Source organism: Gymnoscopelus microlampas (genome assembly GCF_963454915.1).
Source record: "Gymnoscopelus microlampas genome assembly, chromosome: 11".
In the NCBI taxonomy this organism is placed as follows: domain Eukaryota; kingdom Metazoa; phylum Chordata; class Actinopteri; order Myctophiformes; family Myctophidae; genus Gymnoscopelus; species Gymnoscopelus microlampas.
The window spans coordinates 49,781,040-49,795,447 of NC_139948.1; the positions used below are offsets into that span (position 1 = coordinate 49,781,040).

Below are 14,408 nucleotides of genomic sequence, written 5' to 3' on the forward strand. Positions count from 1 at the left end.
GCTATCAGAATACAGAGCTATTGGACACTTATTTTAACCCAAAACTATCACGTACCCTACCTTTTTATTTAAGTGGTTAAGGGTGACTGAATCAATGTTTTGAATCGATGCTGCTTTCTTTTTCCAGCTGTCAACCAAGCCAGCAGCCAACCAATGGTCACCTTGTCGTCGCCCCCTCCCGGGGTTCAGCCAATGGCCATCCAGACTCACGTCCAGGGGCTGACCGCCACCACCGCCCTGCTGACCACCACCCACAGCACCCCCATACAGACCATCGCCCCCCATGTGCAGCAAGTACCCGTACGTCTGTGTGTGTGTGTGTGTGTGTGTGTGTGTGTGTGTGTGTGTGTGTGTGTGTGTGTGTGTGTGTGTGTGTGGGTGTGGGTGTGTGTGTGTGTGTGTGTGTGTGGAGCGGATTTGCTAGTTTTTATTAGTCTTTATTTTTGATAATGCTAATAGGTTTAGTCAGTTTTTGTGTTTGTTTTTAAATACTTTTTTATACCGTTGTTTTCAATGCTAGTAAGTATTGTGTAATAAAATAATAAAAACTGAAGAAAAGATGGCAATTTAAAAAAAAGTTGTAAACACAAAATACAGTTTCACTTAGTTATCGTATATATTTTTTAATTCTAGTTTATTTCAGTTAACAAAAATGTTTTTTCAGTTTTCGTTGTTTTGTTAGTTTCCGTTATCTATAATAACCTTGGTGTGTGCGTGTGATGTGTGTGTGTGTGTCTTATGTTTAAAAACGAATGTTAGAGATTTGGTTTTACAGATGTTCCGTCATACAGACTGTACATTTGAGAATTGTAGGAGGCAGCAGTCTCACGAGACAAGTATTGATGTGGATAATATGAAAAGGTTTGACATGATCTCTCTTCCTTACCGTGTGTGTGTGTGTGTGTGTGTGTGTGTGTGCGTGTGCGTGTGCGTGTGCGTGTGCATGTGTCAGGTGTTGCTCCAGCCCCAGTTCATCAAGGCAGAGTCTCTGCTTCTCACCACACTGAAACATGACAACTGCATAGTGACCACCTCTCTGCCCAACACCACCTCCACCACCACCTCCCTACAGGTTAGTGCAGGGGTCGTTTGCTGAACGTTTTTCAGGCTAAGGACCCCCTAGCTGAGAGAGAGATGAAGCAGGGACCCCCCTCTATATTGTATAAAATTGTGTTGTAGATTGTAGATTAAACTCAAGCTCACAACGCCTCGCAGCGTGAGGCGTTGTGAGCTTGAAGATCTGCAATTTTTGTCTAAAGTGCTCCTCAGAAAAGGGATGCTAGGGTTCAAGTGGTTAACTCATTCACTGCCAGACTTATTTCTGGCTGCGTTTGCCCACTGCCAGCAATGGGCTGCCCACTGCCTTTCAACTGGTCACAGAAAATGTATATTCATTATGATCGCTCGTCCGATCGTTGGTAAACACACACGCTATCTGTGTGCCTCACCCAGAGAAAAATAATTCCAACCGCGATCGGCCCCTTCTCTTGTAACAGCATGTGACTACACCGTCTCTCGCCAAAGATGCACGTTTTTCTTACCTTATCAACTGGCCACAGAAAATGTATATCTCTTATGATCGCCTGTCCGACTGTTTGTAAACACACACGGTATGTGTTTGACAGCAAATTTTGATTTAGTTTTAGTCATAGTCTTTTGAATAAACTTCCATTTAGTTTTAGTCATATTTTAGTCATCTGAAATGTTTAAGTTTTTGTCTAGTTTCAGTCGACTAAATATCATCAGATTATAGTCGACTAAATCTACAGTTGATTTAGTCGACTAAAATGTATGTTGGCGGTGCCTTGATGGCGTCGTAATGGCTGATTTTACACTTGGTTGCATGCTGAAAATAGCCGATCTACAAGCTCTAAAAAAAAAACTAGTTTATAAAACTGTACAAAAAAAGTTATGTCCAAATGGCCCACTCCTCATTGTTTTGTCTCCTCCTCCTGTTTCTCCATCTCTCTCTAGGCTCTGATGGGCGGCGGCACCATCCTGACCACCATGCCCCTCATGATGGACACGGACAAGCTGCCCATCAACCGCATCGCCATCAGCGGGAAGCACATGGGCGTGCCCCACAAGGGCGAGAAGCGCACGGCCCACAACGCCATCGAGAAGCGCTACCGCTCCTCCATCAACGACAAGATCACCGAGCTCAAGGACCTGGTGGCCGGCACAGAGGCCAAGGTGACCAGACATTACATTACATTACATTACATTACATTACAGAGGCCAAGGTGACCAGACATTACATTACATTACATTACATTACATTACATTACATTACAGAGGCCAAGGTGACCAGACATTACATTACATTACATTACATTACATTACAGAGGCCAAGGTGACCAGACATTACATTACATTACATTACATTACATTACATTACAGAGGCCAAGGTGACCAGACATTACATTACATTACATTACATTACATTACATTACAGAGGCCAAGGTGACCAGACATTACATTACATTACATTACATTACATTACATTACATTACAGAGGCCAAGGTGACCAGACATTACATTACATTACATTACATTACATTACAGAGGCCAAGGTGACCAGACATTACATTACATTACATTACATTACATTACATTACATTACAGAGGCCAAGGTGACCAGACATTACATTACATTACATTACATTACATTACATTACATTACAGAGGCCAAGGTGACCAGACATTACATTACATTACATTACATTACATTACATTACATTACAGAGGCCAAGGTGACCAGACATTACAGTACATTACATTACATTACATTACAGAGGCCAAGGTGACCAGACATTACATTACATTACATTACATTACATTACATTACATTACAGAGGCCAAGGTGACCAGACATTACATTACATTACATTACATTACATTACATTACATTACAGAGGCCAAGGTGACCAGACATTACATTACATTACATTACATTACATTACATTACATTACATTACAGAGGCCAAGGTGACCAGACATTACATTACATTACATTACATTACATTACATTACATTACATTACATTACAGAGGCCAAGGTGACCAGACATTACATTACATTACATTACATTACATTACAGAGGCCAAGGTGACCAGACATTACATTACATTACATTACATTACATTACATTACATTACATTACATTACATTACAGAGGCCAAGGTGACCAGACATTACATTACATTACATTACATTACATTACATTACAGAGGCCAAGGTGACCAGACATTACAGTACATTACATTACATTACATTACATTACATTACATTACATTACAGAGGCCAAGGTGACCAGACATTACATTACATTACATTACATTACATTACATTACAGAGGCCAAGGTGACCAGACATTACATTACATTACATTACATTACATTACATTACAGAGGCCAAGGTGACCAGACATTACATTACATTACATTACATTACATTACATTACAGAGGCCAAGGTGACCAGACATTACAGTACATTACATTACATTACAGAGGCCAAGGTGACCAGACATTACATTACATTACATTACATTACATTACAGAGGCCAAGGTGACCAGACATTACATTACATTACATTACATTACATTACAGAGGCCAAGGTGACCAGACATTACATTACATTACATTACATTACATTACAGAGGCCAAGGTGACCAGACATTACATTACATTACATTACATTACATTACAGAGGCCAAGGTGACCAGACATTACATTACAGTACATTACAGTACATTACATTACATTACATTACATTACATTACATTACAGAGGCCAAGGTGACCAGACATTACATTACATTACATTACATTACATTACATTACATTACATTACAGAGGCCAAGGTGACCAGACATTACATTACATTACATTACATTACATTACATTACATTACATTACAGAGGCCAAGGTGACCAGACATTACATTACATTACATTACATTACATTACATTACAGAGGCCAAGGTGACCAGACATTACATTACATTACATTACATTACATTACATTACATTACATTACATTACATTACATTACATTACATTACAGAGGCCAAGGTGACCAGACATTACATTACATTACATTACAGAGGCCAAGGTGACCAGACATTACATTACATTACATTACAGTACAGTACAGTCATTTAGCAGATGCTTTTATCCAAAGCGACTTACAATAAGTGCATTCAACATAGGTAGGCAAGGAAACTACTAATCACCAGAAGTCTTAAGTGCATTCTATTCTAAAACAAGCAACTAAGAGTAAAAAAGGTAAAAAGTGCAATATATCAATAAATCTTAATCTATATTTTATACTTTGACTATCCAAAAATAGCATATACAAGCTTATAGCGTGGCACCGAGTGCCGCACTATGAGCTTGTAGATCTGCTATATTTTTATCTCGAAAACATTTTTAACACAAGTCTTTGCTTCTGGAGGTCCCTGGTACAATATATTTTCAGGTGGGGGTCCGCGTCCGCATAAATATCAATTTGGGGGTCCTTTGCACGAAAAGGTTTGAGAACCACTGGTTTGTACAGTATTTATTTACAACCTGGTGTTGGGTAGTGAGACACCTACTGGTCGACATGGAGTACTGCCTCAATGAGCACAATATTATCTCCCCTTCAGACAAGCAGGGTTTCTGTCGAGGTTGAGAAGGTAGAGATCTCTCAAACCTTGTTCCAAATGGACCCTTACGGGTCTGTAACTCTGAGAATGTGCAAATGGAACCAAATGGACCCTTACAGGTCTATAACTCTTCCATTTGTACACTCTCAGAGTTATGAAGGTCCTTGAAATGTTTTCTTTTTGAGAACCAGAGATTTTTTTAATGAATAATTGTGAAGAAAAAAAAACGAAAGAAGAAGCTGAAAAATTTGAAATCTTTATTTTTTTCAATAAAAGGGATGTCGAGTCGCGACTCATAAAAATGGGTCCGCGACCCACTGTTTGGGAACCACTGCCTCATAACCTAAAGCTTAACAAGCTTGTCTTTCGTCTGTCTGTCCCCGTTGCTCAACAAGTGTGTCTTTCTGCTGTCTGTCTGTCTGTCACCCGTAGCTCAACAAGTGTGTCTTTCTGCTGTCTGTCTGTCTGTCACCCGTAGCTCAACAAGTCGGCCGTGTTGCGGAAGGCCATCGACTACATCCGCTACATACAGCAGACCAACCAGAAGCTCAAACAGGAGAACATCGCTCTCAAAATGGCCGCTCAGAAAAACAGTGAGTTCTCACGCCCGCCCCCCCCCTCACCTCATTCCATGTCATGTCATTTCTTCTTCTGCATCTGAGTGTTTGAGTGAGTGAGTGAAGTTAATCAGAACAAACATCTCTCTCTCTCTCTCTCTCTCTCGTTGTCATCAGAGTCTCTGAAGGACCTGGTTGCCATGGAGGTGGACGGCCAGCCCGAGGTGAAGGCGGAGCTTCCCACGCCCCCCGCCTCGGACGTGGGATCCCCCTCCTCCTACTCCTCCCACTGTGGCAGCGACTCGGAGCCCGACAGTCCCATGGCAGAGGACGCCAAGGTAACCCCCCCCCAACCCAGGAAACTTCACACAGATAAGGAGAGAGCCCGACCCATGCCAGAGTTTTGGGGTCCGATGGCGACCCCCACAATTTTGTAGAGTCCTAGACCACTGATTACTGATATTTTGACTGATGTTTTGTAAAACAAATGATCTTAAAAATCTTATTTGATCTCACCACTTAACGCATTGAGTGCCAAAACCGTATATATACCTTTTTGCAAATACACCCGTGGAGTGGCAAAAAGGTATATACATGTTTTTTTTTTTTGTTTGTTTCTTTCCACGCGGGAGAGGCTAGAGCAGCTCTGGAATCACCCTAGGCGATTCTGAGAAGGAAGGGACAGATGGATCACCGTGTCAAAAACATGGCTCCCATCCGCTTCCGTTCTATTTCCTTCTCTAAAACCCCTATAACTCAGAAACTTTTTACGCTGGGGAAAACAACTCATTTTGTATCCGCGATCCGCCATCGGGCAAAATGGAGGCATGCTTTTTTTTTCATGGATCGCTCGTCATGGAGTCTACAGCTTTAAACAGCACAATGGAACGCAACGGTGAAATTCCAGGCACCGAACGTATTCTGTTATTATAAAATTCTGGCACCCAATGTGTTAAGCCTAAGCCCTATGCAAAAATAAAATGAAAAAAACATAACCCTACAAGTCCACAATCCCGACACCTTGTGAGCTTCGTAAATGAACTGATATCAGATGACGACAAAACCAGAGCGCTCTGAAATCAGAGAGGATTCTGAAAGCATATTTCTGAACACACCTGAAGACAGTTGCATAAATAGCCATACAATTAACAGTTTATGACATTGAATTAAGGCTAGGTTGGTTCCCATGATAGATGTGTTTTTATGACCATCGCCTCGCTCTCTCTCGCTCTCGCTCTCGCTCTCTCTCTCTCTCTCTCTCTCTCTCTCTCTCTCTCTCTCTCTAGCCCAGTGTGTTGGACAGCCCTCCAGCAGGGGGCAGCAGCGGCGGTGGCGTTGGCGGCATGCTGGACCGCTCCCGCATGGCGCTGTGTACCTTCACCTTCCTCTTCCTGTCCCTCAACCCGCTGGCTGCCCTGCTGTGTGGCACTGCGGCCAGCGGGGGCGCTGCCACCGCCACCGCTGCCGGCTCCACCGCCACCAGCGGCCACGGGACGGGCAGAGCCATGCTGGGCCTGGACATCGCAGGTATTCTTGGGTGGTGCGCCCGGTGGAGGGAGGGGGTAGTGGGCTTAACCACTTAAAGGGATATTTCACCCCCAAAATGACTTATTTTTCTATGGATTAGTCACTCCATAGAGACTTGAATTCATGGATATTGTTTTGTTGTTGTCTCATTCCTATGACAATAATTTGATGACCATCGGACCGGTAGGCAGCGGTTCCGGTAGGAGATACAAAGGAGACTCTTTGTGTCTCCTACCGGAACCACTGCTGGTCATCAAATTATTCCTTAGGAATGAGACAAAAACAAACAAATATCCATAAATTCAAGTCTCTATGGAGTGACTAATCTATAGAAAAAAAAAGTCATTTTGGGGGTGAACTATCCCTTTAAATCAAAATGACACTATTTATAGAGGTTTGGGGTTGCTGTACCTTACTCCAAATGTTGCTGAGATATCTTCAATAGTTGCTCTGCTGATTAGAAATAGATATTTCAAAATAGTCTCCTGGTGAAACGGTTCACAAAGTTGAACTTTTAGCACACACACACAAACGCAAACAGAGCCGATTCTGACAACATAACATAACATTACAAAACTATTGAAGTTATCTCACCAATACATTATGGCAAGCCCCAAACCCCAAATGTCATTGTGCTTTAACCCATTGAGACCTGAAGCCGATTCTACATGTCTCCTAAATCTCAACAATATTCTCAAAAACGTATGTTTCTATATCAGTGGTGCTCAATCTTTTTCATGTCAAGGACCCCCAAAATGATATGTATTTGGCCGCCGACCCCCATCAAAATATTTTGTTCCAGGGACCCCCCAGAAGCAAAGATTTGAGTTAAAAATGTTCGCTTTAAAAATATATATATTCAAAGATTTGCACACATTTTCACGATTTTTCAAAAATAGCAGATCTACAAGCTCATAGCGCGGCACTCGGTGCCGCGCTATGAGCTTGTATATCTGCTATTTTTGAATAGCCCAAAGTGTTAAATAATGCTTTTTAGCTCAAATCTAAAAATGACACAGTTCCAGGTCTTAATGGGTTAAGCCCTGCTTCGTTGCATGACGAATAGCGAAAATAGCCAATCTATAAGCTCACCAAAACATCACATTTCAACATTTTGTGTGCTTGTAGATCTGCTTTATTTATTTTCAATATCTTTGAACCTGTCATGTAATCTCTTGATTGGCAAATCACATGTTATGGCATAACTGTAAAGACAATATCCATCGTTTGAGCCACGGTCCATGTGTTACATTCTCTCTTGTGTGTGTGTGTGTGTGTGTGTGTGTGTGTGTGTGTGTGTGTGTGTGTGTGTGTGTGTGTGTGTGTGTGTGTGTGTGTGTGTGTGTGTGTGTGTGTGTGTGTGTGCGCGCGTGTGCGTGTGTGTGTGTGCGTGCGTGCGTGTGTGGGTGCTATTTTCAACATATTTTTTTATACATTTGAAAACTTGTGAAATGGGACATTTTGCATAATGAGTACTTACACTTTTGAACCTTTGTAAGTACATTTTTAATTCTGGATGTACTTGTAAAAGTATTTCTACTTTGCAGTATTGATACTTTTACTTAAGTAAGAAATTACATTACATTACATTACAGTCATTTAGCAGACACTTTTATCCAAAGCGACTTACAATAAGTGCATTCAACATAGGTAGGGAACGAAACTACTAATCACCAGAAGAAGTCTTAAGTGCATTTCCTGTAAAAACAAGCAACCAAGAGTATACCTAGCGCTAAGGTAAAAGTGCAATATATCAGCTACCTACTTTCTTAGAAATGTTTTTTTCCTACCACTAAGTAATCCAAAGCTGTGTTCCTCAGCAGACTCGTGGGGCTGGCTGGACTGGATGCTGCCCACCCTGCTGGTGTGGCTGCTGAACGGGGTTCTGGTGTCGGGCGTTCTGATTCGCCTGCTGGTGTACGGCGAGCCGGTGACCCGCCCCCACTCTGACCCCTCTGTTCTGTTCTGGAGGCACCGCAAGCAGGCCGACCTGGACCTGGCCCGGGTAAAACACCTGTTACAATGTTTCAATTACAATGTTTAACCCATTGAGACCTGAAGCTGATTCTACATGTCTCCTAAATCCCAACAGTATTCTGAAAAACGTATGTTTCTATATCACTGGTGCTCAATCTTTTTCATGTCAAGGACCCCCCAAAATGATATGTATTTGGCCGCGGACCCCCATCAAAATATTTTGTTCCAGCGACCCCAGAAGCAAAGATTTGAGTTAAAAATGTTCGCTTTAAAATATATATATTCAGAAGATTTGCACACATTTTCACGATTTTTTTGCCGCGCTATGAGCTTGTATATCTGCTATTTTTGAATAGCCCAAAGTGTAAAATAATGCTTTTTAGCTCAAATCAAAAAATGACACAGTTCCAGGTCTTAATGGGTTATAGACGCTCTTTATCCATCCAATAGCCGCCCATATTACAGTAAAGGCATCTGCTAGTATATGTATTTTTGTCATTTCCAATATATTATGTAGCCTATAGCAGGGGTCTTCAACAGGGGGTCCGGGGCCCCTAGGGGGTTCCTCAGAGTTACTACAGGGGGTCCGCCAAATCTGTGTGTGATATGATTTTTTTTTTTTACCTTAAGCACTTGAACCCTAGCATCCCTTTTCTGAGGAGAACTTTAGCCAAAAAATAATAGATCTACAAGCTCACAACGCCTCGCAGCGCGAGGCGTTGTGAGCTTGTAGATCTGCTATTTTTGGGCAAAGAGGTGTTTGGTGTAGAGGGAAAAAAGAGCAGACCAAGTAAACAAAAAAAGTTAAATCTGAAACACAATTTTATACAATATAGAGGAGGTCCCTGCTTCATCTCTCTCTCAACTAGGGGGTCCTTGGCCTGAAAACGTTGAAGACCCCTAGCCTATAGGATTATATCCCCATAATATTATTCATATTATTTCCGCGGTTGTGTTTGAGAGAAGCGCAGGGTGGTAACCGTTCCTCGCAACAAATCACGCTCGCCCCCATTTGTTTCGCGTGCGGAGGCCAACGGATTAGACCCGGGGCGAGCGTGTTTTGGGACGAGCGGTCTTATATTCCATTCTGACAAAACAAACGAACAGCTGCGTGCACACACACACACACACACACACACACACACACACACACACACACACACACACACACACAGTTGAAGGGACAGTTATGCTGCGCTCCCAGCAGCAAAAAAAAAATCAAAACTACGACGCAGTTTGTCTGTCGCCGAGTCGTGGTGTTTGCAACACGATCCATCCAACGGTATCAAGCGTACGTTCGCCAAGCGACAATATAACGGAACATAATTAGGCTTGTTGGACTAAAGAACAGGGAACTGGCTGATGTGCATGATCTGGACCTGGCCAGGTAAACATTATGATCTGGATCTGGTCAGGGTAAACAGGTGTTCTGTTATGAGGACCCACATTAGTTATGGGGAAAAAAACATGACAATGTTTACATAAACATGGGACACTTTCATGTAGCTGTTTCTGCCAGCATGAAGTTATAATGCTGGCACACGGTAACACCTGTGAAACACAGCCGCAAATATAGGTGATGTAAGCCAGTGGTTCTCAAACTTTTTCGTGCCAAGGACCCCCAAATAGACAGTTATTAGCCCGCGGACCCCCATTTGAAAAGATAAGCCAGGGACCCTCATAATAGAAGATTTTTACGGCTCTCTAGCAGTGATTTCAACCATTTTAATTTGAAGGACCCCCAGTTTGACATGCGTTAGGCTACGGACCCCCATTTAATGGCATGTATGTCTCTGGGACCCCAATTCATATTGTAAAAATGTTAATTTAACTCTGAGAGTGTACAAATGGAACCAAATGGACCCGTCAGGGTCCATTTGGTTCCATTTGTACACTCTCAGAGTTACAGACCCATAAGGGTCCATTTGGTCCCTGTCCATCATTTAGCTGGGGACCCCCTGGAACCCCCTCAAGTACCCCTGGGGGTCCTCGGACCCCACTTTGAGAACCAATGATGTAAGTCATATACTTTTGTAATAAATAAGTGTTAAATAGCTCTACATTCTGATCATTGCTACAGAGCGTTTGTTCAGTAACATGAGTCTCTCCCTGTCTCTCCAGCTCTGTAATAAACTGGAAGTACATTTTCATACCTGGGATACCAATTTTATCCAATCAGGAGAGAGAACTCATGTAGAATGCAGGACAAAGAAGTGAAATCGGAATTGATGAAATTAAACTGCTATAAAACTGAAGCTGATTAATGAGCTTTGTGGAGTGTACAATTGGCATTCATTTGGTTAATCAGACTAATGGATTTTATTTAAGTAGATTTTTTTCCCTCATCAATTCATTGATGTATAAAATAATGTATCTGAAAAAAATAATGCGCTAATCTCTTTTATTCAATTAATCTAAAAGGTAATCAATGGCATAATCACTAAGAAAATAATCAATAGTTGCACCCCACACTTTGGCTACTAAAAAATAGCAGATATACAAGCTCATAGCGTGGCTATTTCTTGCTCCTTGCGCTGTAAAATGAGCTATATAAATAAAGTGGATTGGATTGGTGTTTAGTAAGTTAAGTAGCTCAGATATTTTACTTAAGTAAAAGTAGCATAACACAATATAAAAATAATCAAGTAAAAGGCCTTAATTGTACTTAACACATCGTGTGCCAGAGGTTTATTAAAATAGGGTACATCCAGTGCCAGCATATCTTCCATCCACTTACGCTGATATGTTTCGTGCTGTAGAAGCCCCGACGCGGACGTGCATGTAAACAAAGCCTGCGTGCGAGACGGCGGAGGGTCCCGACTAACGCCTGGAACAATAATATTTCTAACGCGATCCTCCGTTGCAGAGCGAAAACGGCTAATTTCCACCACGTTAAAAAGAGATAGGAGATATTAACCCATTGAGACCTGAAGCTGATTCTAAATGTCTCCTAAATCTCAACAGTTTTCTGAAAAACGTATGTTTCTATATCAGTGGTGCTCAATCTTTTTCATGTCAAGGACCCCCAAAATGATATGTATTTGGCCGCCAACCCCCATCAACATATCTTCTTCCAGGGACCCCCAGAAGCAAAGATTTGAGTTAAAAAATGTTCGCTTTAAAAATATGTACAGTATATTCAAAGATTTGCACACATTTTCCCGAATTTTCAAAAATAGCAGATCTACAAGCTCGTAGCGCGGCACTCGGTGCCGCGCTATGAGCTTGTATATCTGCTATTTTTGAATAGCCCAGAAGTGTAAAATAATGCTTTTTAGCTCAAATCTAAAAATGACACAGTTCCAGGTCTTAATGGGTTAAGCTTTTAGTCAAGGAGTTAACATTGGAGCGGACGAACGGAAGCATTTTTTTACATGGATCCACATCCGGCCTCACCTTCTTAGAGACTCCTTGGATGATCCCAAAGTTTCGTTAGAGCGCCCCCACGTGGGAAAAATATATTAAAAAAAAGAATGTGTTAAGTGCAGTACTTGAGTAAATGCAGTGGTGGAAAAAGTACTCAAATTCTTTACTTAAGTAAAAGTACCAATACTGCAATATAAAATACTCTGTTACAAGTAAAAGTGCAGAATTCAAAATGTACTTGAGTAAAGTACAGAAGTATTGGCATCAAAATGTACTTAAAGTACCAAAAGTAAAAGTACTAAAATGTTTGAAAATAGCCGATCTACAAGCTCACAACGCGTCGCATCGCGACGCGTTGTGAGCTTGTAGCTCGGTTGTGAGCTTGTAGATGCTACAAGCTAGTTGTGAGCTTGTAGATCGGCTATTTTCAAATAGCCTATGTATAAAATAGGGATAAAGTGGTTAATGTATGTTCTATAACATCATAATTTACATCTGCAAAGTAACTAGTAACTAAAGTGTTCAAATAATTATAGTGGAGTAAAAGTACAATATTTGTCTCTGAGATGTAGTGGAGTAGAAGTAAAAGTAGTGGAAATTGGAAATACTCAAGTAAAGTACAAATATCTCAAAATTGTACTTAAGTACAGTACTTAAGTAAATGTACTTAGTTACTTTACACCACTGAGTAAATGTACTTTTAGTAAATGTACTTTCCACCGCTGGTGGTGTGTTTTTTTCAGGGGGACTTTGCCCAGGCCAGTCAGAACCTGTGGACGTGCATGAAGGCCCTGGGCAGACCCTTACCCACCTCCCAGCTGGACCTGGCCTGCGCCGCGCTGTGGGCTCTGCTGCGGCTGTGTCTGCAGCGGCTGTGGGTGGGCCGCTGGCTGGCCGCCCGGGCGGGGGGGGGGCTGACCGGCGCCGACCGGCCGCTGCAGGAGGACGCCCGCAAGAGCTGCCGCGACGCAGCCCTGGTCTACCACCGCCTGCACCAGCTGCACATGACCGGTGGGTGTGTCAGGCTCTCAAGGTTCTCAAAGTGGGGTCCGGGGGGGGACCTTGAGGGGGTTCTAGGGGGTCCCCAGCAAAAGTAGTTAACGTAGCGTCACAATCATTTTAACCACTTTAACCTTTTATACTTAGACGGTAGAGATGCGCGGATCACGATTTTAGCCGCGGTTGCCGCAGTTAACCACGGTTTGGGTGGATTCGGGTCAATCAAATATAATTATTAATTAATATCGGATAAACCGCGGGTGAAACATTGCGGTAAATAAATTAATGACATCTAATATATCTATCCATAAAATAGCTAAATCTCTGCGTGCTTGTGTGAGTGTGTAGAGCAGCCCCTGCGATGCGATCCCAAAATGCATTGATTTAGCCTATGGAATGTCGGTGGCTCGGTGCGTCTTTTTTCTTTTTTTTAAACCGGCACTGCTCTGCTGCGCTGGCAGTTGGATGCCTGTATGTTGGATGCCGCACTGTTCATCGCAGCAGAGCAGTGCGCTCTGTATGTTCAGGCTCAGCGCAGCACCGGTTTAAAAAAAAGAAAAAAAGACGCACCGACATTCCATAGGCTAAATCAATGTATTTTGTGATCGCATCGCACAACTAATAGGCTGCTAAAACTAACAGGGAATACCAGAAAATAATAATATTTTGACATACGGGAAAAACGGTTGGTGCGGATGTTTAAATTGGATAATATAATTATTGCGGTTGGATAACGGGCGGATAATTAATTTGTACATGCGGATTCGGGTGACGTGAGAGGCCATCCGCGCATCTCTATTAGACGGCTATTCAAAAATAGCAGATCAACAAGCTCATATCGCTAGGAAACTGAAGGAAACAGATCAGTTTCCATTCTTGAAATGGCCTGCACCTTTGACTCTAGCTTAGAGGAAGCTTTTATGACCAAAGTCATTAAATACCAGCCGCTCCTCCATACCATCACAGAGCTAGGTTATAGGTGTAATCTACTTGTGTTTATTTTTGGCAGCCTGGGACATGTACATAGGTTGGTGGTAAGAGGCTTCCAACAACTTGGGATGCCAAAAAAAGCAGCTAAACGGCTTGCAAAATTCTGTGGAATCTCTTCTACTATCGGTAGCCGCCAAATATGGCGAAGACGCTGTTATTTGTACCACTGAAGGGTGTGGGGGTATTTGTCCATGATTTGCTGACTGTACATTTTTTTTACAGCACCTTGTAATATTTGTGTCCTTGTATTGTATCTCTTATGTGGACATAAATACATTATTAAATGTGTGTGTGTGTGTGTGTGTGTGTGTGTGTGTGTGTGTGTGTGTGTGTGTGTGTGTGTG

General features: G+C 42.1%; 1 protein-coding gene across 2 annotated transcripts in view; it reads left to right on the forward strand.

Annotated features, from left to right (window-relative positions):
* The window catches only part of srebf1 (sterol regulatory element binding transcription factor 1), a 43,738-nt gene that overhangs the window by 15,706 nt on the left and 13,624 nt on the right, over window positions 1-14,408 (forward strand). Inside the window, exons 3-10 of one of the 2 annotated variants that reach the window (XM_084071148.1) lie at window positions 128-300; window positions 953-1,072; window positions 1,975-2,193; window positions 5,127-5,241; window positions 5,383-5,543; window positions 6,492-6,732; window positions 8,553-8,737; window positions 12,819-13,086. In XM_084071148.1, coding sequence (XP_083927274.1) covers window positions 128-300; window positions 953-1,072; window positions 1,975-2,193; window positions 5,127-5,241; window positions 5,383-5,543; window positions 6,492-6,732; window positions 8,553-8,737; window positions 12,819-13,086 — 1,482 coding nt within the window. The remainder of the gene's footprint in view (window positions 1-127; window positions 301-952; window positions 1,073-1,974; window positions 2,194-5,126; window positions 5,242-5,382; window positions 5,544-6,491; window positions 6,733-8,552; window positions 8,738-12,818; window positions 13,087-14,408) is intronic. The other variant, XM_084071149.1, reaches the window with a different exon arrangement.